We start from the raw sequence: 25566 nt of genomic DNA on the forward strand, positions 1-25566 counted from the left end.
GGTTTTTGGAGTCCAGGTCTTCAAACAATCTATTGGAATTTCCAATTATATCAATTGCGCTCAATTATTAGCACACCTATTTTTTGTTCAATTTAAACGGATTTTTTTTTTCAAAATCAGGAGTCAACGTTTATTCATTTTGCATTCAACTTTACATTTATGTATATAGTAGACAATTTGTCAATTAACTATGTTTTTTTTCATTCTTGCCTGGATACGATACATCCCATTGAGCGTGAAATAAAAGATATCACAAAGCCTGGCATATTTGTTTTCATATGTGGATTTTTCACTATAAAACAGACGTTGATAGTAACCAACTATAAAACCTTCATCATAAGCGTGATGATTTTAACTTTTTAATTGTCCATTTCCCTTACTTATGCAGCGATATACCCTTTATCTATATATATCTCTTCGATATACTCCCACAAATGACAATACATAATAATTATGTATAAAATTTAACATTTGTGAAGCATTTTGGTCTTTTCATTTAAAGCGTTCCTCGTTGCCCGATCGACTAGTCAGACTACTACAGTTTTACAGGACCAGTCAATGAGAGTATTTGTTAAATTTGATAAAAACAATTGCAATCAAGATTTAAACAGGGACAACCAGAATCAAATAGTGTACGCTTTCCATCGAAAACATTAAATAGGTCAATTGAACAAAACATTGTTCTTATCGTCCATCACAAAGACAATGTAATGGCCCCTATTAGATCAATATTGAAATAAGAGCATGCCTTTTATTTAAAAAAAAAGATCTACATAAATACACTGTCGTGGTGTGCAACACCATCGTAAACAAGCAATCAAGTGTTACAATACTCCATTAGGTGAAATGGAAGATCAGGGCCATGTCTTTCAGAGATTTAATGATAGCTGTTTATAACTGCTAAATATTACCGCAGCGCCGTCACAGAATGGGGGCAATTCAATCAATTGTCATTAGACAAGAGAAAAGGTGCAGTATCCGACACGACGATAATGATACATCCTCTCTCCAATTCTCCCTCACTTTAGTACCACTATAAAATAACGCAATGAAGAAGCCCATGCAGGTCTAGCCGACGGTTGAAGAAGTTTTCATCAAATAGTGCTTAAACAAGATTTCGTTAAGAAAGGGAAAAAGCAATTGATCGTACTTTGCCGGAAAATGCATAAAATGAGGAAAACTGAAAACTTATGAAAAAGGGAAAAATTTATTTCATTTAGAGACTTTTTGGTGTCTATTTTTCTGTTGGCTAATCATTTGGACTTTTGACGGATAAGACGAAAAGAATTGATACTGAACCCTGACACTCTGAATGCTGGAATTGGATTAAGCGGTTTCCGTGCATGTCGAGGAAACACCTCGCTCTTATTCAATTAAAGTCATCGTGAATTCATTCAGATGGAAGCTAGCTTGGTCTGAGACAGTTATTTGGCAACGGATCTACAATATAGGCAACGTTGTGTTCCATGGGTGATGAAAGTTAGACATTGTCGAAGAACAGGGGGTATATATCACCGATATGAGTTCATTGTTAAGAATAAGAAAGAAAAAGGAGGGTTCATTAGGACCCGGAGGTTCAGAATATGAGGATTCTGGGGATCTAACTTCTGATGACGGAAAGGTAAGCATCAGTGGGGCGGATCTAAATAGTCTCAGACGAGAGGTCTTATAATCTCTATTATACTCTGAAGCATATACATTTAGAAAACAATGGAACCACGGTATTAAAAAATAGAAATTTCGCTTTAATGTCCACTTTCAGGAGTTTAGTATTACTTTATATTATATGACATACATGTAAACTTATAAAATGTTAGTAAAAATTTTAATATTTGGAGATTAAAAAAAATGTATTTCCAACCTTATCTGTTTGTGGCAATAAATGTTATATTAGGTGATCTATGCGAAAGAGGGAATAAAAAGAATCTCTAAAATATTGGTGTTTCAGAAATACTATTACGGACTCAATAATAACATTAGTTCGAAATGCTGTTCTAATTGCTATCATTAATAGTGCGAACATATTTTCAGTGACTAAATATTAAATAAATCTAAACTGCGATCTTTTACTATCATCAGTTATGGTGAAGTGGAGATATTTGGCATGGTCAGCGTTTGGAAGTTGTATAAACGTTTATGCGGAGACATAATTAGATCATCAATGTATTGTATGTGATAAGACGCTTCTTTTGGCAGATATATTGACCTTTTGACCTTCATCTTGCAGGTATACTCACAAAATCATTCATCAAATTTTGATATAATTTTTGAAAAAAAACCAACAACTTTATGCTCTACATTTGTATTCTTAGTAATTAGACCATTCCTTTGCCCAGAACATTGACCTTTTTTAAACTTGATCTTGCAGTCTTGCGACTTAAAAAAAATTTATTCTGACAATATCTTTAATTAAGAAATAAGGTATCATTTTTTATTTTTTAAATTGAGATGTAAAACGAATTGTTGGTCACGCTGAATTGTTAACTGAAATCCCATAAAGCCCGAAGGGCTTTATGGAAGATTTGATCATGTGCCAACCCGTTTTACATCTATTTTGTAATGTTTAATGGATAATACTGTTTTCAAAAAATGATACCTTATTACTTATATTTACATTTGTGACTTATTCATACTTTATATTTGCCTGATTGTTACTTTTAACGTGTGAAATGCGTTAATTTTTGTAAACCCAACGGCATGTATGTAATCCACTAAACGCGCGTCGACCCTTTATGACGTCACAGAGAAATTACGTCGAACGTTTATCCAAACGCACATCTATGACCTCTTGACCCCATACCTATATTTACACAGTTATAAAAACGCTTGCCTTCAGTAGTGTTATAGAAATTTGAATGTCGTGGATTTCTAACGAATTTCATGAGGAAAAATACACGGAATGTAAATATTGTTCTATGGATAAACACAGATACTCAATTTTTGCATAGCGAGACACTGAGAGGACATGCTTTCATAGATATTAACAAGAAAAGTCAATTTCTACAGTTACTTAAGTCAAGACTCTGAGGTACAAGGGTACAAGACGCAATTTATAATCTTCATTATCTTTGATCATTTTCCTGTACATTGGTATTTTTTCATTAAGTGATTAGCAAGCAAATGACTGTACTTATACAGAGTGAACAAACTCCACTTCAGTTATCTTCTTTGTCTCCGAAATGTTCAATATAATTAAAATTCTGATACAGTGAATGGAACACAGATAAAGTGATTGTAATAACAATAGTTAATTCCCCAGCAGGTGCCTGTAATCCAGTCTCAAGGACTCGATGATGTATAAAGTCTCGCAGTCGAATGTTTACATTAGATCATGGTTTTCACGAAGAGTTTCTGAAAGCAAAAAATAATCGACAATGATATAAAATTTATGGCGCAGTAGAAATATTAGAGAGGATCATTAACTGGATTTTTGAGATGGGCCACGGTTTATTTCGTCCATATTTAAAACAATGTATGATATATAATCGAACAATTTGTAAAAAAAAATATATGATCAAACCGTTATTACATTCAGGAAAAGGTGATTTTTGTTGAAATCTTAATTGATAGTGAATTTTCCAATGGTATGAGACACATTTTAACAAAACCTTTTATTTGATTATCACCCTCACCGTTGATTATCGGTTGCTCAGTCGGTAGAGCCCTCGAACTCTCATAACCTTAGCTTTCCAAAGGAACTGCATTAAAATGAACAAGAAAGTCAAAGGTCAATAACTTATCCTAAGTTTTCATAATATTCTGTTAATAAATGAAAAGTTTAAAAACAAATAAAATTGATTTGTAAGAGCTATATGCAATATCACAAAAAAATGTGCAAAGGACATTTTCTATAATTTAATTTTAATGAATTTGAATGAATCTGAAAACAATTTTATTTAAAGTTTGCCTACCTATAATGCTTTTGGCAATCGATCTTTTTTTATCGCCAACAAACCAAACATTTCATTCTGTGGAGGAACTTTTTGCCATTAAAGAAGCATAAGAGATTCCTTGATACAAAATAAATGACATGCCGAGGGCTTAACGGAAACCGGTTCAATTATATAAATGTGAGAACCAATAACAGAGCATCTTGCAAAACGGATTTATTATCTTTTGTTGGATCATACGAATCATATATATGTATCTTTCTTGTAGAATATAATCAATAGCTAATGCTGAATTAAAACAAGTATTCTAGTCCAGTAAGCTTCGGCTTTTGATACATAGAATGACACTAAAGCTGGTTATATCATGTCTGTCTTTCTTTGAAAGTAGCTTCAGTGCAGCCTCTGTGATTTTACGAATCTTCTTTTCAATTTAACGAAACAGCCAGATGAAAATTAGAGGAAAGCCGTTCTTTTTATAATACGTAAGCATATCTTTTGAAACTAATAAAAATATCTTTCCTCAAGGTTAAATTGCTTTTTAGAAATCTTAATTATGTATATAAAGAACGTGTTTTCTTTTAATCAATATATATCTTTGTACAAAAAAAATGCATACAATGAGAGATAGAAAACAATTATCTAACAGTTGTAAAACATTAGAGGTAGGATCAGGTACCATAGATGAGAAATCATACCCGTAGACCGGTCACATACACTGTGTAATTCCAGTCCAGATCGGACAGAATGAAAAATCCGTGAACACGTCATCGTGACAAAAAAATCAGTCAGAATTTGAGTGATAGATTGTATTTCCTGAAAAGGTAACCGTATCGTTTACAGAACATGAGAATGACCACTTTATACGACAGTTCTGTTGATATACGTAATATTTTTTTCAAATTGTTTGTCAATACCGAGCCTCGTTTTGAAAATTATTTCTATGTAAATTATGCTCTTGTGTATCGAATCAACGGGAAACGTACGTGTAAACCCCTTTTGCAGGTGTTAAGGGCATATTGCTGTACATGCTAGGAAAGTTTATGTAGATGTTTTGAATTCGTCAGGTTTAGCATAATTTATGTCGTTAGATTATACAAAATGTACGTCTTATTTTCTCATTAAATATCTAAATTTGAAATATTATAGTTAGTCAGATGCTCTCGTTTTTTCTGTCAAGTTTGATTCAGGTACTTTGTAAATCTCGTAGAATCAGATAAGTATCTTTCTTTAAGAAAAAAAAATAAAATGAAATTCATTGTCTCCTTAAATTGCAATTAGTAAAGTAATTATAAGCATAACAGAGAAATACTGCTGCTAATAAGTTAAATTATTAACATTTTGCAGTGGTATACCGGTATGTTTCGATTAAGTGATAAACGATCCAAATTTGTACAAACAACTCTATAAAAGAACAGGAAATTATTGATATAACGCTGTATTCTGGCTTGAAAGTCATTTTTCATAAATACTGTATAAAAGCATTTTGCATACTAAGTGGTGTCACCATGCGCCAGAGGCTTTATATGTTCGCTATTTACCTTAAAATCAAGAGAAATGAGTCGAATCGAAAAAAGTACATTTAAATATGCTGCTGGTTCTAGCATTGATAGACATTTAATTAGATTTCTGATCAGAGAAGAGGGAAAATCTTAGAGAAAATTAAGTATTGATCTGTTTTGGTGTAATGAGGTAAAACGAAAGTCTCATCATGTTTCCAATTAATAAATACGTCTGATTTTCCTGACAGATTCCCTGATTAAACCACTTGTGGCTAATGATTTTCTAATTGTAATTTTCCATCCAATAGCGAAAAATATGAATGTAATGCGAAACAAGAAAAAAATAACTTATAAGTAGTTCCAATAGATTTTTATTATACAAGGCAACTGAACATTGTCTCTACCAGTATATTTCCCTATGTAAAATGTGTTAGTACATGTACAAGTATATGCATATCCTTGAATATTATAGAAAGATATTTTTAATATTATCTAAAATAATGTTAATAAATGTTTCCATATCAAAGTGTAAATATAATTTACTTTAATTACATTTTATCAAAATAATTGAAAGCATTTGTAATTGATTTTGCTTTCAATTAAAGGTAATTGAATGCATTTAAATAAGTACATATCAAAAATGAAAAGGTATTTTTTAATTTCATTTCAAATGCTTTTTTGCCAAATGACATATTGAAAAGATCTTTCATAACGATGCATACCAATGCTGTTTGGAACAAGCTAGTGTTTATTCAATAAATAAATGCTTAATAAAGTTTATAAATGTACAGCATTTTTCAAATGAAAAAGTCATAACGATAATGCTGCAGAATATTAATTATTACATATAATGAACAGTAATTAATCTGTATTTAAATACACTCTATAAAATAATTGAGAGAAATATGTTGATAAATTAATGTGATTGTAATTGCAAGTCATTGACAAAATTATCAATGTATTTTAAAGTATTTATTAACTTTTTCAAGTAGTTGATCCCAATCCTTATCAACGTTTCAAAATAATTGCAATGTTGTCTTGGGTTTTCTTAACAAATACTACATGTATTATATACATGTTCTATATCAAAGTGTAGTAAACTCTTTTGACTTTAGGTTAAGTGTATTGGACTTTTTTTTAACAAACAAATTAATGAAATTTCAACTTTTCTAAAGTTAACTTCGCACAATTATTTATATAACAGATCTAGAATACCCTTACCACCTTATATGGGGTTTATGCCTTTCAGTTGCAATTGATTCGAGCATGAAATAATAATTTCTTAAACGAGAAAAGATATTGACTAATTGTTGAAATAAGAATATCAACAGTACCGTTCAGTTAAAGGATTCAAAACAATATCAGCGAATACAATCTCTCATAAAGTCAAATGCAGACTGACTTTTTTCATATTAATAGTATAGCCATCAACTACATACAGATACATGATAAGGAGCACACGACGGGTATGACCGGTCTGCAGGGGATGCTCACAGCTCAATGACACTTGATTCCACCTTTGATGTTAAAGAGACCCGCGTTTGCTCTGCCTCTGAATTGTATTGTTTGCATTTTTGAGCTTAAATACTGTTCGGTATCTTCGCATATTAAGATACATTTTAGCTACCTGTATATCTATATATATATATATATATATATATATATATATATATATATATATATATATATATATATATATATATATATATATATATATATATATATATATATATATATCTATATGAAACATATAGAGATAACGTACAATATTTAAGAGTATTCAAAAGTCCATAAAACAATACAAATAGGAGCAAAGCAAACACGGACCTCCAAAACATCAGAGGTGGGATCAGGTGCCACTGAGTAGCAAGCATCCCCTGTCGACCGGTCACATCCGCCGTGTTCCTTTTGTCATGATCGAGAGATAACGAAAAAAAACGTCGTCAATTCAGTGTATAAATAATGGATTATTAATTAGCATGAAAAAGCAAGTCAGCATTTGACTCAATGATAAATTGTATTTGCTGTCAAGGTCATTGTATAAACCATAGAATTTACGAAATGATAACTTTAAACGAGACTGCTGGTATTCTTGTTTCAGCAACTTGTTTGTCAATAATTCATCTCTTTTAAAAAATTGTTCATCCGTAGAGCATGCTCTTACGTATCGAATCAACTAAGATATATAAACTCTGTATGCAGTTGAGGGAGGTATATTGCTGCATTAGTAAGGAAAGTTGACTATAATTATTATTTTAAGTTAGTAAATCATCACATTTATCATTTGGTTGGGAGTTTGGTTGTTAGATTACCATGAACATCTTTTTCTATAAAAATATCTAAATATGAACCATATGTTTTAGATAATAACATTAGGGAATTTCTGTTGTGTCAGAAAATCATAACTAACCTTAAAGCTTGCCAAAATGCCTGGTATTCATCATGAAATAAAACCATCTTTTTTACACAGAACTGCATAATTAATCAACAAATCAGAGGAACACATTCAAAAACTGTAAACTGATCGTAGTTTTATGGGTGTTATTATGGGTCTTAGAAATACTAGTATTCTAAATAACATCTGCAGTGTGTTGCCGAGCTTTCTGTGAAAATTATGTAAATATCCCAATGTATCAAATTATTCTCACTTGTCCAGTATTGCAAACCTACATTTTTAAATATTTAAGGAATGAAGTACATGTATGTTATACGAAATATGTTATATATAACATAATATGGGGCAATTTACGCTTTATAAACCGAAAGGCGGTTCATAATAAAGCGTAAGCTGTCCCAAGTTATGTAATATCGTATACTATAGTTAAAATAAGCTTCATTCCTTATAATTTTATTTTAGTGTAGCCAATTTCCCCTTTAAAAGATGGCTTCAAATTGAGCATATTATAAAAGTAAATTCAAGCGGAGTAACAATTTATAGACATAACTCATTGTGACGTAGGCATCTTATGTGATACGATATAAAACATATTTTTTTTTTATCCACGCAACTAAAATTAAAGAATGAAGGTATAAATCACGGTGTTACATACTGAATGAACAAAGAGAGGCAAATCTTTTTTCAGAAAATAAGTAATGATGCCTAGGGAGAGGACAGAACTGAAAAAAAAATTCCTTAATCGAAAGTGAAGGTTACAGCGGTGATTTGCTAAAAATCTTAGAAATTAATTGTTTTACAGTTTCACTTTAGAAATGGAGAAAATATCACAAAAATAAGTTTACTAAAAAAGAAGCTTAAAAAGTCAAAATCTGGCAGAATTGGAACAGCAGTTAAAAGACAGCGGTCAGAAAACTTTTAACTATTGTAAGATTAATTATAGAGAAAGTTTGTTGGATATTTCTTATTCGTTTCGTGAAAATACATTCCAGAAGCTGCCCAAACGCACAATTCAAAAGGATATAACGAAAAGTAGGAATCAAGGGATAGCTGTAAAGAAAACAACAAACATTCCAAAGAAAATAGCCTGAAGATCAGAATCGTTTCCCGATCTTCTTTACACTGGACTTTGTTTTTAATATTAGCATGAGTGATAATTTCGCGTGAAACACATTTTTCTAAGAAAGAGCAGAAAGGGTTTTTTTTTGTAAAATGAAGAAAAATGGATCTCAAGCTTTCTTGTGAATAATATTTATAGAAGGATTCAAGGATTTTATTTTATATTCTTAGTGCATCTAACTCAAAGTGCTATTTGCACGTTAACGCCCATAAAAGAGGAATGTTATATACAGAAATTACACTTTTTTTATGAAAATCTATGGACAGTTATTGCAAAATATAATTACAAATAGACGAAAAGACCGTTATTTCTCGATCATAGCAAAGAGCACACGGCAGGTGTGACCAGTCGGCAGGGGATGCTCACTCTTCCATGGCACCTGATCCCACCTCTGATGTTTTGGAGGTCCCGTGTTTGATTTGTTCCTATTTTGTATTGTTTTATTGAATTTGATACTGTTCGTTATTTACATATCCTTCAATCATCTTACATTAATCCTTGCTTCAGTCCTTACTAAGCTATTCTAGCAGACAACGGATGTTTTTTTTTTTTATGTATCGAAATTTTCAGGGTTTATCTTTATTAGATTTATAGATTCATATTAATTGACCGAAATGTATCTTATTCTTATTTTATTAACAAGATGTCTCAATCCTTAAGTCTTTGAAATGTTATTCCAAATAAAAGGAGACTAGAGAACTAAACATGTAGCAATGTTTGTGGAATTATTTTCTATAATGCTTGAGAATAATGAATTTATAAAAATAGTCCCCTCAACTTTTAAAATAAATAACTACCATGGGGAAAGAACAAAAAACTTTTGCAAAAATCGATCCGAGTTCTTAATTATTTAAATTGCTCTTATTTAGTTTTATGACCCCGATTTATTATTTTCCCTTCTAATTTTTTTAAAGAATTAACTTCGGACGTTTAAGGGGGTCAATATCAAACATGATCATCTGTTATTACGAAAGAATACACACAGTGATGGAGAAATTAAACGACATATATCAGCTGTTTATGACACTTATCAGAAATTTATCCTTAATCCAAAAAGTATATCCGCGAGGTTTTTTTCCTGATATCAGTCAGAAGTAATTTGTCACTACGTTCCTCCCGATCTGTTAACGAGCGGTTGATTGCAAGCTCTCTGGCAAGACTTCCTGTCTGTACCCTAAGGAATCCCGCTTTACGGACTAATTATATTATCACTTCTCTATATATACATCGTAATTTCAAAATATAAATTGCTGTGATATTACAGATCGTAGAAAAATTTGAGGAGTATATGGATTATTGTGTAACTTTCACTACATCTGAATTGAACATGGTTGTTTTCGATAATATGAGGTAAAGTCTTGGCTTCTGCTTAGAGCTTGAAGAATTAGGGAAAATCTGTTTCTTGTTGTTATGAATTTTTTATGAAAAATGATTTTTTACACAAAAAAAATGATGTTTTGTCAAAAGAGCTGCTTTCATTTCTGTTTGATTCTTTTGTTTGAACATAAAAACAAAGTATAATTACCGGAGCTACCATTTGATAAGGAACTTTCCAATAATATAAACATCCGAGCACTAAACTGTAGATTTTCATCTTAAGCTTAAACAGTATTGCCTATTTATACACTACTGACCTACTCTGACGAACAGTTAACGTCATCACTGATTGTTGATAATTGTCAAAAGTTTTATTTACCATTTAAGCTCGAGCATCGCCTGAGTTCTTCCAGTCTGACATCCATCTCCTCCGAAAGTGACCCCGACTCCCCGTCCCCCACGCAGCTCCGAAGGGAGAGAAGACCAGCCATCTTTGATACCAAGGTAAGAATTCTGAAGGTAGAATAGACCAGGCATCTTTGAAACAAAGGTAAAAATTCCGAAGGGAGAATAGACCAGGCATCTTTGATACAAAGAAAAGAATTATTTTCAATTGATAAGAAGATCTCGGCTTTTCGTGACAAATGTGAGATCTTTTCAGTTACTGATCCCCTAAGATCAATAAATTCAATACAGCGGTAAGATATCAGTTACAAGTGAGTAGAAGGTCTTTGTCATCTTGGATAGGAACTTAAGATTTTCAATTATTAGTAAGATATTAAACATTTATAATTGATCTTATTTATAGGGAAATGGACTTGAAAAATCTAACCGATTTTTTTTATTATCAAGTTTTCCTGGCAAGAAAAGAGTGGAAGATCAGTCATATCTTTATGATAATTTATTGATTAAAAGCAGTTTTAAATGAATTAATAGTAAAGAAATATTGTCCGCATTTTTCTTAATGTTGCAGGAGAACCTCCGAGGTCGAGAAATGTTGTTTGAAAGATAAAAGCCGAGGCATTTGTTTGAAAGATAAAAGCCGAGGCGTAAGCCGAGGCTTTTATATTTCAACAACATTTCGAGACCGAAATCCTGCATCATGCACGACAACAAGGACTTTATTTCTGTTCTACAAAGACCTATAAAATACGGCTGATCGTATCCTCTATAGAGAAACGAATTAGGTTACCAAGTCTCGATTTTGCTGTGCCATTTTACACCACAGAGAAAATTTGTTTTCTTACCTGTGTGTGGATGCAGACGATTTGAGCCTTCGTTGATTAAAAATAGCATTTGTTAATTACAAATTTGTTCGTTACACATATAAATTGAATTACAAAATCATGTTTCTATTTTATTGCTTAAAAATAGGACTAAAATTGCATAGGGAGGTCCATGGAACAACCCCGCTTAACTATAAAAACCGACAATCATCAGCAACGTTTTGCAATGTACAGTGTGTAGACTGCAAAAGACGACATATCGATGTTGTCTAAACAAGTATTTCATTCTACAGTCAAATATGCATTTAAAATGTACAGTTTTGATACGTGTTTCTGAGCTGATAATTTTTTGATGACGTTCGTGATTTATTGGAGAATAATGTCCGCAGCATTTCTTTGATCTCGGCAATAAACGTAGTAGAATTCCCTATAAGGTCTTATGATAAACAAATTGTTATAGTATTTCTATATATGTATATACAGTATGTCGAAAAGCATTGTTTCTGTTTGTTTCATTTTTATTTTCGCCCATTTTGCCACTGCCGGCAGTGTAATTACTTATTCAGGACCAAAATCAGAATACCCATCATCATTTATTAATTCATGTATTTTTGGCTAGACGAAATTTTGGCTTGGGAAAAATGTTTGCTTGTGTGAAAAAACTAAAAAAAAATACCGAAAAAAAACTATTTCAGATCTGCAATATCTCTCATGATTATAATGTACCCTTTGAAAGGTCTTACAATCCATTGTTATTTGACATTGTCCCTATAAAGATAAGGCAGATGTGAGCCATTTTGTCATCTAAATGGTAAATAGCGGGTAATTTTTGAGAAGAAAAGGAAATACTCTATATTGTATTATTATAATTTGTGTTGCCACAATGTATTGGATATTCTGCTTATCTTCTGTGTACTTTGTAGTAGAACTGTACTTTGGACAGAGAGACAAAACCAAACAATTTGTAGTAGGACTGTAGTTTGGACAGAGAGACATAAACAAACAATTTTTGTATGGAATTTTTTTTTTAAATATGTTTAAAGAAGAATGATTATTGAGGGGGAAAGGTTTCTAGAGTGTTTAAAAAAAATTGAAAATGTACTTTTAGTCTCTTCTGGAGAGCAAAAGTCGATGAAAGAAAAAAATGAATTTTATTTTAATAAAATTATAAAATTATTTAAGCGGATTGTAGCCACGTAATTAAGTTTCCACAGATATCGAAATGTCACAAAAATGTGAGACGCAATAAGAAATATTGATTTTTCTATGTGTTTTCTCTTTGGCAGACAACATATATTTTCTAAATGAAAAAGCAGCCTTTTATATCCTGTAGAAAAATTCTTTTGTCTCAGAATATTAAATGTGTCAGAGTGGTTTTTATTTCTAAGATAATTTTTATATTCTCTTAAACAATTTTTTATGTCTTATCAGGACAGTATGTCATCTTTAAAAAAGTACATTTATTATATTTACGAAGTATTTTTTTTAAACAATCACCTAGTAAAATATTAATTTAATTAATCGTAAGTGATGAATCATTTAAAAACATCTTTTCGTCAGGTGTATTTCAAAGATAAAAAAAAATTCAAACAAGAGGTGTAGACAACAGCATATAGCCAGAATTCCATTTATGTGTTTGTTTTAAATGAGAAAATTCATTAGTATTAATTTATATGCATTTATTATTAAATTCGTTCAAGAAACACAAAATATAGCAAAAAGGAAAGATAAAATTATTTAATGCTGTCAAAAGGTGAAGATAATGAGCAGTGGCCGACCTATAAAAATATATCTTTTATAAAAACACCATAGTACTGTTAGCAAGGCAGGAAACACAAATAAAAAAAAATCCCGTTTCCATTACATCATAAACTGAAGTTGTTGTCTGCACACATCGAACGCGTTCTATTTTTAAGCATCACAGATATATCCAAAAGTAATTTATATGGAGATCCGTAGGATCAGTAAAAATGTCCTACATCCATTGCAGCTTTTGTTCAATATTTAATTTACATACATCGGTAGGTTAAATGTCAATCGCACGTACGTTTGAACTCTGCGGATATGATTGCTCATATTGTTTTTCTCACGAACGTAATACTATATGTAATAACAAAGTCTTTCTTATTGCTAAGATTGCACAAATTTTATACTTATCTTGAAATTTGAATATATTTGCTATAATATATTTTTACGGTATTAGATCCCCTTTAAAAATAAACAAACATGAACTAAAGCTTATGAGTGATCATATATGATTGATTGATTGTATGTTGTTTAACGTCCCTTTCGAGAATTTTTCACTCATATGGAGACGCCACCACTTTCCGGTGAAGGACTACAAATATTGTCCTATGTTCGGCACTTAAGGTCATTGAGCAGTGAGGAATCTTTTCGTGCCAGCACCTACTGCTACACGGGACCTCGGTTTATACGGTCTCATCCGAAGGACCGGTCTCCACTTGCCACAGTGAGATTCTAACCCGCGACATAAGGATCAACTCCTTACTTCGCAATTCTAGAGCAAGTGCTCTAACTACTGAGCCATGCGGGCGACTGATCATATAGGAAAATACCCAATACATGTATAAACAACATGTTCAGCCAACAATGTATACGTACTGTACATCATGATTAACTCTTTATATAACTGTTTATCCCATGTTGACCCATTCATCCTGTGAATATGACTCATTGGATATTTTTTGATATCTCATATCATATTTTTATATTAAAAATACTTTAGAAAATTATACAATATAAACTTTAAATAAAAAACACAAATAAAAAATTGTAGAATATACAAATTTGAAAAAAATCATGAAAAGAATTGAAACCTGTAAATAGACAATAGAAGAAATATTGAAGAAAAAGATGAATATGGAAAATAAATTAAAATCACCATGAAAAATAACAAAAATATAAGACTACAAAATTAATAGAAAATATCAGATCAAATATTGCAACCTTTGCCACACCATACACTTGCCTAGAAATATTTCTATCTAGATCATGCTAAGCTTTATTGAATCTATGTACATTAAACATCACTGACAAATATGGAGTACTATAATATATTTTGTAAATACGAGTAAAGGGAGATGTTTAGTATAACATTTTCTCAATCCAGTTATCTTTCATATTCGAAAAGTAAGGAAAAGACTCGAAATAACATTTACAATATCTTTTTAAGCATTTAAAAATGCTAAAATGATGTACTTACAGAGACTGGGTTTAACACTTGCTACATACTACTATGTTTGGAAAATGATTATTAAAACATTGACTAGATCCCACTTTGTATCATTACCTTAGATAAGCAGAGATGGTTGGTAGAGCACATATTAGCTCCTGCTACGTATCAACCTAAAATTAGACAGATTTGGTAGAACATTTACTAGATACCATTTCCAAACAAAATGTTTTGAGAAACACTGAAACCACCAAATTGAAGTTTTTGGTCAAAACGAACGTTTATTCTCATAAACAGGGAAATATCAAAGTAAAAAAAATAATAACCCCCAAAAAGACTTGTATCATTAAAAAAAACCTGTGAAATATCAAAAACCCAGCACAAGTCAAACAAAAGGTATGGGCACGATCAAAGCTTTTAAATGTTGGTAAAACTCTAAAAGTCAAGATTATAGGGTCAGAAAAAAGTCAAATATTAAAGCCTTAGATCAAACTGTGCAAAAGTAATGGCAACGTTTTTTTAATTTCAAAAGTAGATCAGGGTAAACGTCAAAAGTTCAAAATTGTTTAAATCCATCGAAAGGCCTTGCCACAAGAAAATTCTATGGTCGATTCAATAACCTTTTAAGCTAATACAATTTATCGTTAAGTCAAATGCTGACTGACGTTTTCTCAATACTTGTTGTTAGGCCATTATTCTCACACTGAATTGTTGACGGATTTTCTCCCGTTATTTTCCAATCATGACAAACACACGGCACGGCGGAGGAGGCTTACTCCTTCATGACACCTGATCTTACCTCTGATGTTTTGGAGGTTCGTGTTTCCTCTGATCCTATTTTTAAATGTTTTATGGACTTTTGAGCTTGAATACTGTTCGTTATATCCATTTATTACACACTTAGTAATAAATACAGGTTTTTTGCATATACGATATAGCTGACGTCACAATAGCCGTATCAGCCCTGCAGGGCTGATATGGATTTGCGGGGCTGATAACCTATATCAGCCCTGCAAATCCATATCAGTCCTGCAGGGCTGATACGCTACTGTGACGTCAATATCACACCCTTAGTAAATTAAACCACAAAAACAGTACTTGTGATCATACACAATTTTTGGCGGGTTCATATTCTCTTTAATTTTAACTTTTTGAAAATAAAGTTAATCTTAATTTACAAATACATGTAATAGATTATTTTCAAATTACGGATCGAGTGCATTGAAATAGGAGTAGAAACAAACCCAAATCATATGAGACAATAGATCATGTATATGTATGAAAGAAGTCCATGCATGATTATTCACTTATTTTCTTCTCAACTTAATGCATGCTGTATTTTATTACTAAGTATGTAATAAATATAATAAAACATACCCTTTTCCACATCACAACCTGTATCAGCCCTCGACCAATATCAGCCCTCGGGCCTTCGGCCCTCTGGCTGATATTGGTGTCTCGGGCTGATACAGGATGTGATATGGAAAAGGGTATGTATTATTCTCCATATATTTCATCAGTAAAATAAAGAGGCTCTTGTACATGTACTAACAGTATTGACCATTGTCCGTTTAAATATTTTAGAAGTACGTCAAACTCAAAAGTAAAGGAATAAAATACACTTCTTTTATTCATGGAAAGGTCTTGTCATGATAAACATATACATTAAATATAATAGATCTAGTGCTAACTGTTCAAAATGACCAGGGCTAAAATTTGGTAAATTTTTTCAAAAGTATGTTAAACTCTAGGGTCAAGGTCCAAATGTCAATTACTTTGATACCAAAAGAAAGGTCTTGTCACAAAAAATACAGTTGGGAACAAGAATAAAGTTTTTGCAGACAAACAGACAGATAAACAGAAAGGCAGTTGGACAGAGCTAAAACCCAGCTGATTAATGTTGAGGTTTATTGTTCAATTAGATGTTTCCAGTATATAAAAGCCTAACATAACTTTTCCAATAGTGTTCAGTAATTCCACATGCGAACTAACTTTAGATATTTTCTCCTAACTTTTCCTTAAGCTTTGTAAAACTATTTTAGGCCATTCCAAGTTCTTTCTCTGTTTAGCTTCCACTCATCTTTCAAAAACCTACCTACCTATTCGCAAAAAACATACAAGCCAAAACAGAAAACACAAGCTTAAAAGTCATAAAAATTACGTCATTCAAATGATTTAAACTAACTAAACTGCGTTAATGGAAGAAATATCTATTCTTAAGCAAAAACAACGGATTAAATGCTTACAATACACCCAATATAACTTACTGTACAGAATTATTTGGAGAAATTTACAAAATTCAAAAATTTCGACTAAATTTATCAATTTCAGGACTCCTGTTGTTGTGTGTTTTTTCTCATATGGGGTGTCAAAAACCAATGCGTACGCGGACGCTAAACTTAGAAAAAACTTGGAATGGCCTTATTGTATTAAAATGATCTTGGATTTTGCACGTGACACTTAATGAACGAAAATAAATAGTATTAAATCTACACATATAGAAACTAATAAAAGCAGATGACTAGAAAACATTATAAGGCAAATGCATTCTTTTATATTACGTTAACGTTTACTTTAACAACTTAGTAACTCGACAACTATATTAAGATTACAAAGATTATAATATTCAAATACATATAGCAACAGAGATACGACAACTGAATTCTAGAGAGGAATACAAAAAGATTAAAGTATAAAAGAATCCTCAAAATACCAAAATTGTGAGACCTCGTGAGCTCCTGAACAAAAATTTCTACTGAGGTGGCGATTTAACAGATCGTAACTGGTCTTCCCACCGGGTTAATTTGTATATAATAACCATGTCTGACGGTCTTAGGGGACAAAGAAGAAATAAGTTTATTTCATTATTGAGCGTACAAATGATCAATGACCTCCAGTGCCTATAATGGTGTACTGACATTATTCCATATATAGGTCAGAAATAGCTATAAGTACGCTTTAAAGCCGAATACTGGTTCATAGTTGCTTTTTTCCCTTTCTTAAGGAAAGAAATATGATTCATACAACAATTTTGAAATTTCCAAATTCATAAAAGCTTTTATTAATTTATACCTTAATAAATAAAATCTATTGCTATTCAGAAAATAATAATTCTTCAAAAAAAAACTTTAACACAAAGAACCAGTTAATATTGTTTTCCATACACATTAAAAATGCATTGCAAATTATACTCTTCCCCTGGATTTATGGCTTTTCGGGCAATACTCCAGATTTATGTGTATAATTAAGATTAGGTTTTTGATCTAGTACTTCTGTCCAAGTCAGATATCAACGATTTTTTACTCACAGTCAGACAGAAGTTCCTCGGGAAAAAAATGACCTGAAGACTGTTGTTGCGTGTTATGTATGTAATAAAGATGAATTTAAATCCATTCTAATTATTGTCTCACGATCGATGATTTTTTTTTTCTCTCTCAGAATGTGGGCGATCTGATCTGCCGTTCTACAGAATTGACGCCTTCCACATCCATAGACGAGGAGCCTGATCTACTCAAGTAAGTCGGTTTCAAGACTATTCATATATATATAAATATATCTAAAAAGAGAAAAGCGATAATAATGATTGAAACATTAATTAGTGCTTTCATTCTAAATTTTTCTGGTGTTTTACATTAAACATTAATTGATATAAAAATGTTACGGTAATATGTACATGTCAATGCATCACTTTCCGTTCTGATTAATGTGTCTATGGATATATAGTATGTGTATTTCTCAAAAATTTGATATATCTTATTCCTTACACTGATTTGAGTTAACCTGGAATAACCGTTACTTAATGTTAGAAGACTAAGTATATTATTCTTATTTCTAGTGTCTTTCATGTCGAACAGTTGGCTCTCATGCATCATCTTTGGCAAGCATTTATTGACATTGTTGGATGTGAGAGTACTACGGAAAGGATTTTTTATCTGATATATTCTGTTTTAGTCTGCGAACAAAGGGAAAACATACCTAATGTATTACGCTCTATCGTATACTGAAGTGTTTGTTTGCCTAACAAAGTATCAACTTATATAGATTTTACATTTCGCAGTCATTTTGAAATACTTCCTTGTTTCAGCAACAAAAAAAAACAAAAAAAAAACGTGCTTTTACTAATGCATAACAATCAATTATTCAGAACATAAGCCACGGAGTTCCAATCAAAATTTTGTTTTACAGATCAATGCATTCTGACAAATTTCTATAATATCCACGAATGCATCAAGCCTATACACAAAATTGTACTAAGTGTACTAGTTAACTGGCTTTTGGTATCAAGTGCAGCCCAGAAGTGAGGTCGTAATAGCCATAATTTATAAAATTAAATAAGTTGACTAATGTTGGACAAATGAGGTTTGTATCTAAAAATGAGCAATCGAAATAAGACAACAGGTGCAATTATACTACATGACCCTTGTTGAAGTCTTTTGCAATTCACAAAAACAATAATAAATTGTCAGGTAATCACTAACGACCGATTTATTGTTAGTACAGTACCTTAATCGTCCGACAATGTGATAATAGTGAAACGTATGAGATACAACAGTTTCTAAGTGGAACTTTGACATGGAATAACCTTATTGTACTTGTCTCAAGTCTAACAAGTGTATTTTAGGTTCTTTTTTGACACTTAAATTTTTTTTTTCACTGCACAATACATTATGCGATACAAAATGAGATTTTGTTTATCAATGTTTAAAAATTATCATATTCATTTATTATAATTCTATGTTTGAATTGATTTTTCACTTTATAAGGGAAAACTGATTTGTACTGCTTAATTACCAAAACACACTGGACTAATACCGATTTCTTATCAAATAAATGTATAATACCTACGAGGGCTAGTCATTCAATAGTCACACTACACGTACTCCTTTTAAATTTTACATTTAATTAAAATGGAACTTATTTTAAAATGTTTATTGTCTTTCATATTTCTGATTTGAAACGTAGTTTTAACCTATTTATAAAGCAAATTTCGAAGAAAGCATCTTTTTGGATCCATTCTGTGAACGCTGTTAACATGAAGACAGAAAGAAAGTCCCTAAAGTTCATTTTGAATATCAGATCGTATATCAAATATCGTTTTCTAATGAATATCAAGGGAAAAGAAATTTTCAAAGAACTCTTTTCATTATATGGAAACTCTGTTGTGTCGATCAAAACCGTTTATCGATGGATAATGCATTTCAAACTTGGTAGGGATTCGGTTGAAAATATCAAACAGTCAGGAAGGCCTAGACCAATTATCAATGAGAAATCCGTTGCAGCAATGAAAAATATTATCGACAGAGAAGGCAGAGTGAACTACATGAACCAAATTGCCAAGAAGCTGAGCATTTTATTTGGTAGCATTTTTAAATTTGAAAACACTATTTAGGAGTCAGAAAAGTATCGGCAAGGTGGATTCCACACATTTTAAATGACGAGCAAAAGAGAAAGTGATTACAGATTTCTCCAAAACTCGAAAATTTATGGAAAATGTGATAAAAGACGTGTGCATGAAATTGTTACGGAGGATGAAACTTGGCTACATATTTTATGAACCTGTGAGAAAGCTGGGAAAAGAAATATGGCTCCTTAAAGAAAGTAAACGACCTACTATTACTAAACGCGGCAAAACAGCAGGGAAGGTTTTGTATGCAATCTTTGTGATTCTAACGGGATTGTTGTTCAGATTCCAATAAAAAAAAAAGGGCAGAAGTGTTATTAAAATTTTCACGTGAAAAAGATACTGTCTGAGGTACAAAAAACACTGCAAAAATAGAAAACCAAAGTCAGGAATGAGGGGGATCAAGCTTTTACATGATAATGCCCAAGCACACACTGCAAGTACACGCAAGATTTTTGTTGGAAAATGGAATACAGCAACTGGATCACCTCCCTTATTCACCAGATTTATCCCCATGTGACTTTCTTATTCCCTAAATTGAAATAGATGCTATCTGGAAGCCGTTTTTTTCTCGTTCTGCATTGGGTTCAGCTGTGTATCAGTGTCTAAAGGGTATACCTCTTTCGGAGTATAGAGGCGCCTTCCAAAGCTGGATAAAATGACATCAAAGATGTGTTGAAGTAAAGGGTAATTATTTTGAAGGGATGAAAATAAAATATAAAAGATTCATATGTTATTTCTTACTTTATTGAAGAAGTATCACTATTTATTGAATGTCTCTCGTATTTATTATTCCAAGTATTATTACGATATCGGTAAGTTCCAATACGTTTTAAATATTCATGAACATTAAGGATATTTAGATTTGACTGGTTCCCTGGCTCATCTTCATCAAGAACGAGAGCTGGTTGGAATTGACAAGAAATGATGAGTTAGGCAAGGTAAAATTCATTGAAAATTCTGTTCATTCAGATAAATAAAAAATGTATACATGGAACAATGGAAGTGTTTCGATAAAGGATGACTGCAAACTTAACGTTAACGTTTTGGGGTCTTTTAGTTCAGTCATAAACCTTCAGTGAATTGCAACAGAATTTTTTCCTTTATTTATAATTAGTAAATGATATTCTAATTTACATATAAAAACTCTAGAAAAATATTTATAATGGCGAAATATGTCTGTTTTGGAAATAAATATATACTAGTTTGAAAAAAATATATATTGCAGAAATGTGCTACCATATGCAATAAGGGAGACAATTAATCCACTGAAAACAAACCTCTTTTCATTTTAAACAAGCATAATAAAATTAATAATTCATTTTGTATACACTCCAGGGTTTAAATTTCACCTATTTACTGAAGATATAATTAAGATTGAGAATTTTATATACGTCTAAATGTAGTGTTAACTTCTCCTTTACTAGATGTTTGAAACATTTGGGGAAATAATCTATGGAGTGTCGTTAGTGATTTTATTGCAACATAAAAATATTTTATTAGCTGAAAGTTACATTGAAAACTTTTGTTGTTTGACTTTGTTTAAAGATTATTTTCTTCTTCAGAATGTTGATTCTATTGGTGAGATCTACTTTGCTAGTAAAAATACATGTAATATAGATTTGAACATCTTAAAAAAATGTTTGGTTGCCCGTTCCCGACTGACTGACTAAAATGGCCTGTCTCAAAACTTTACATTCCAGGACAAGATACTTTGTATCCCTCTTATCTCGTCAACAGATATGTTGAAATTTTCTGGAAAAGGGTTTTTCCAAATAATTTTACCCTGAGTCTGGAGAAGCATTATTTGTTTATTAAATTGTTTATTTGCATTAAACAAGCATTATTCTAAAGATAGCCTTATTCTTGACCTGTGTGTGTGTGTATTCAGTATTGCAATGGTGCTCATTATGTACAGTTTATTTTATTGTACATGTAATTTGTAAATATATTTTTTAAACATTATGAATCACTTTGATTCATATTTGGCTTCTGGTCAGTTCTTAACATTACCCCGGAGCCAAGTAGGGTCACACAAGGGATTTAATTTTATGGGAAATCGTTGAAATAGGCCGCATTGTAAGATTTTCATATATATTTTTAAAACATATCCTATTATATAATAGATTCGTGCATTTCAGCTTAATATTTTCGACTTATCCAAATTACAGCAGACTGAGGGATTTTTTTCGTGGGACCTCTGTTTATAGGTTTCATCCAAAGGGCCCAGATCGATTGATTGTATGTTGTTTTTCACCCTGCTCAAGCTCGAGAACTTTTTACTTAAATGAAAATTATCCAAAATACACATGCATACATGTACATAGGAAACGTTATTTAAAATACTATTTTCCTATCACAGTAAGTAGAATTTATCATTTAAAACTGTATATAAATTTTAATTGTCACAAGAAAGACTCTATGCCATAGATAAATAAGTAAACGCTAGTTTGTTTGATTATTGTTTAACATCCCTCTCGAGAATTTTTCACTATTGAGGAGACGCAACCATGCACTTGCAAGTGGAGAGCTGCAAATTTTGTCCTTTACTCGGACCTCGTTTTAAAGGACTCATTCAAAGGATCCAGATCGGTTGATTGTATGTTATTTTACTCCCCGCTTAAGAACTTTTACTTAAATAAATACTTCACCATATACCGAAGGGTTTCAAATTTGTACTTTTACTCGGCGCTTAGGGCCATTGAGCAGTGAGAATTCTTAAGCATGCCAACGCCTATATATAACATGAAACGGTCTCATCCGGAAGACCTGCAATGTTTACTTCAAAGTGTCAAGAGCTTAATTAACAATGTGATATCCCCCCAGCACACAAACAATTACAAAATAAATCCGAAAGAATATAAAAACTAGCAATGAACATAATATTAAATACAGCGAGAAACATTTGAATACTATATTGAGGTTAACATTTATAGAAGAAGAACCATTTCCAGTTTCAAGATAATCATCATTAATGCATTTTTAGGGATTCCATGGCATCTTTAGTGGGTTTTAATTTTTTTTCCTTTTATATCTTTAACGTTTCAAATAAAAGCAATGGGGGGATCTGACTTTTAAGACTTCGTTCAGGTTATACTTAACTATAGATATGAATGGCCCGTATATGTGCATTGCTATAAAGGAAGATATTTCGGGGAGGGGGCTGAGCCCCCTCTCTGAGATTTTTGGAGTAAAAAGGTTCTACCGGTATGTAATGTCCATAAACCCATTCCCCAGGACTCATTAAAATGTCAAGAAGTCATATACCTTATGAAAATAGACCACCCCAACCCCTGAAAAAGGTTTTGAAGTTTGAGGTAATTTTATATAGGGATGGGTATCGCCAAAAATTTCATATAACGATATATCACAATTTTTTCCCAAAATATCACGAAAATATTTTTTCTAAAAATATGCCCCCCCCCCCCATTCACCTTTTTGAAATTTTTATCAGTATAAAATTGATCAAGTTTGGATGGTAAGATGCCGTTCTTTTCACCTTTTACAATTTTTTTTAGACTTTCGTTAATTCTTATTTGAAAGGTTGAACAAATAAATGAATAATTTCTGGACTTTATGATATGTACCTACGAGGGTTGATCCAAAAGTTCGTGGAATTTCTTAATATTTTATTTATTTTTAATGCACTTTGAAAAGAAATTTTATTTTTTCAAAGTGCGTTGACTTGGTCCATAATTTAACGCACTTTGAAATTTTTTTTAAAAGTTCGTAATTTTTCAAAGTGCGTTGTAACAGGGCTACTTGTAGATTTTCTTTTGCTTTTGTTAAGCCAAATTGGAATCTACAGATAGTCATGTTGTGTCTTACAAATAGGATCTTTTTATTTTCATTCGTTCATCTATTTTGTGTTTATACAATGTAGCCTGATCTATTTTTAACTATCAACTTAGGCGATAGATTGACACAAAACATGATTTCCAAACTAAAATAAGAAAGCAAATGCTAGGAAGCCCACTGATAATGCAATAATCACTTCAATTATCACATTATTCAGCAAATTAATCGAAGAAATAGAATAACATGTCTAAAGCAGTTTTTCATTGGATAAATAATATTTTCCTCGATTTATCCATTTCAATTATTGTTGGAATATCGTAATTCTGAAACAAACACATATGAAACCTATCATACCGTTCAATGAAAGTGAAAGGAAATGCTTGTACTGTAATAGTGAGTCCTAGGAATGATAGATTGCTCAAAATCAGAACTCAATTTTTGTTTTTGTGTTGGATTACGATGGAGTCCGATTGGTACTGACCTTTTTCGATTTCTGTGTCGCAATGACTAGACGATGCTCCTGGCTAACAGAGTGTCCATTAAATCTGTTCTCTTTTAGAGGAATGATAGGCCTAAAGCGGCGGGATTCCGTGGACCTAGAGACGACCACCTACCAGGCGGACCGAGCTCTGAGGGATAGGAGAAAGAAACTCGTCAAAAGGAACACTATTGCTGATTTCTACAAACATGATCCTAACCTAGACAGTACCGGAACTGGTGAGTCGTATTAGCTTATAATTGTTAAATTATTGAAATAAAACTCATTATTTTGTTTTTATTCATTGCTCATCGAAACATTGAAGTATGTTTTGGATACGTTGTATGCGACTTTATAAATTATATAAACTATTAAATGTTTGCTCATCGCAGACATAAAGACTGTGAACAATTTTAAATTAAAAGAACTATATTATTTTGCATATTTTCCCCCCGGAAAAGCCATATTATTTTTGAAAGTTACCTTGAATTGTGCTAAAGTGTATATATTGTATGAAAAAAAAATCACAATTAAGAGATAATAAAGCTTCAAAGTACGTTATTGACAATTTATGTTTTTATAACTTCACAAACTATTCCCAAAAATAGAGAAAATTTGCTCAATTTCTTTAAAATAAATTATAGAGCGCAGGTCTGCTCAAGAATTTTTTTTAACAATATTTACATACTTTATTGATATTATCATTCTACACATAATATCAAGATATTGAGCTTGAGCACACCTGCGCTCGGTGACTTGCAATCAGAATACTAAAGTACTCCATTTTCTATAGGTTCTATCGACAATTTAAACGTACGTCATTTTCCCCGAGTCATATCAAACATATGACGTCATGGCTTTTGAACGTATGCAGTGCTTTTAAGTCTACAGTTACATCCCTGATTTAAAACATAATTATATATTCCTCCGCCAAAGTTTGATTTGGGGGGGGGGGGGGGGGCAAAAATTGGCCATTACCACATAGAGTATTTTAAGAATATTAAGAAAAACCGGAGGTTCATGTAGATGCCGAGAATTAACATAACTCATAAAGTGGGAAAATCCACCATGAACGATATGTAAAAAACAGGAAATAGAGTGTTCCTTAGTATGAATTATTATTTGAAAAATTAACCAAATTAACCATTTCTGCTCAAAAGGCTGCGAGCCGGGTAAAAGTCTTAATTTGAAGCCATTAACAGACAGCTAGTGAACTTTTCTTTCAAAAAATGTTAAATTATTTATTCTC

At 31.7% G+C, this 25566-nt stretch overlaps 1 protein-coding gene across 1 annotated transcript in view; it reads left to right on the forward strand.

The window, feature by feature from the left end:
- Positions 1–1359: 1359 nt before the first annotated feature.
- LOC134266611 (pleckstrin homology domain-containing family G member 7-like) overlaps positions 1360–25566 on the forward strand; it is a 33965-nt gene continuing 9758 nt past the window's right edge. Inside the window, exons 1-4 of the mRNA XM_062748831.1 lie at positions 1360–1621; positions 10609–10725; positions 18079–18155; positions 24399–24556. Of these exons, the coding sequence (XP_062604815.1) occupies positions 1520–1621; positions 10609–10725; positions 18079–18155; positions 24399–24556 (454 nt within the window). The 5' untranslated portion in view covers positions 1360–1519. The remainder of the gene's footprint in view (positions 1622–10608; positions 10726–18078; positions 18156–24398; positions 24557–25566) is intronic.

Source organism: Saccostrea cucullata, unplaced genomic scaffold, assembly GCF_032062105.1.
Source record: "Saccostrea cucullata isolate Sc308-1 unplaced genomic scaffold, CSIRO_AGI_Scuc_v1 ctg748, whole genome shotgun sequence".
NCBI classification, from domain to species: domain Eukaryota; kingdom Metazoa; phylum Mollusca; class Bivalvia; order Ostreida; family Ostreidae; genus Saccostrea; species Saccostrea cuccullata.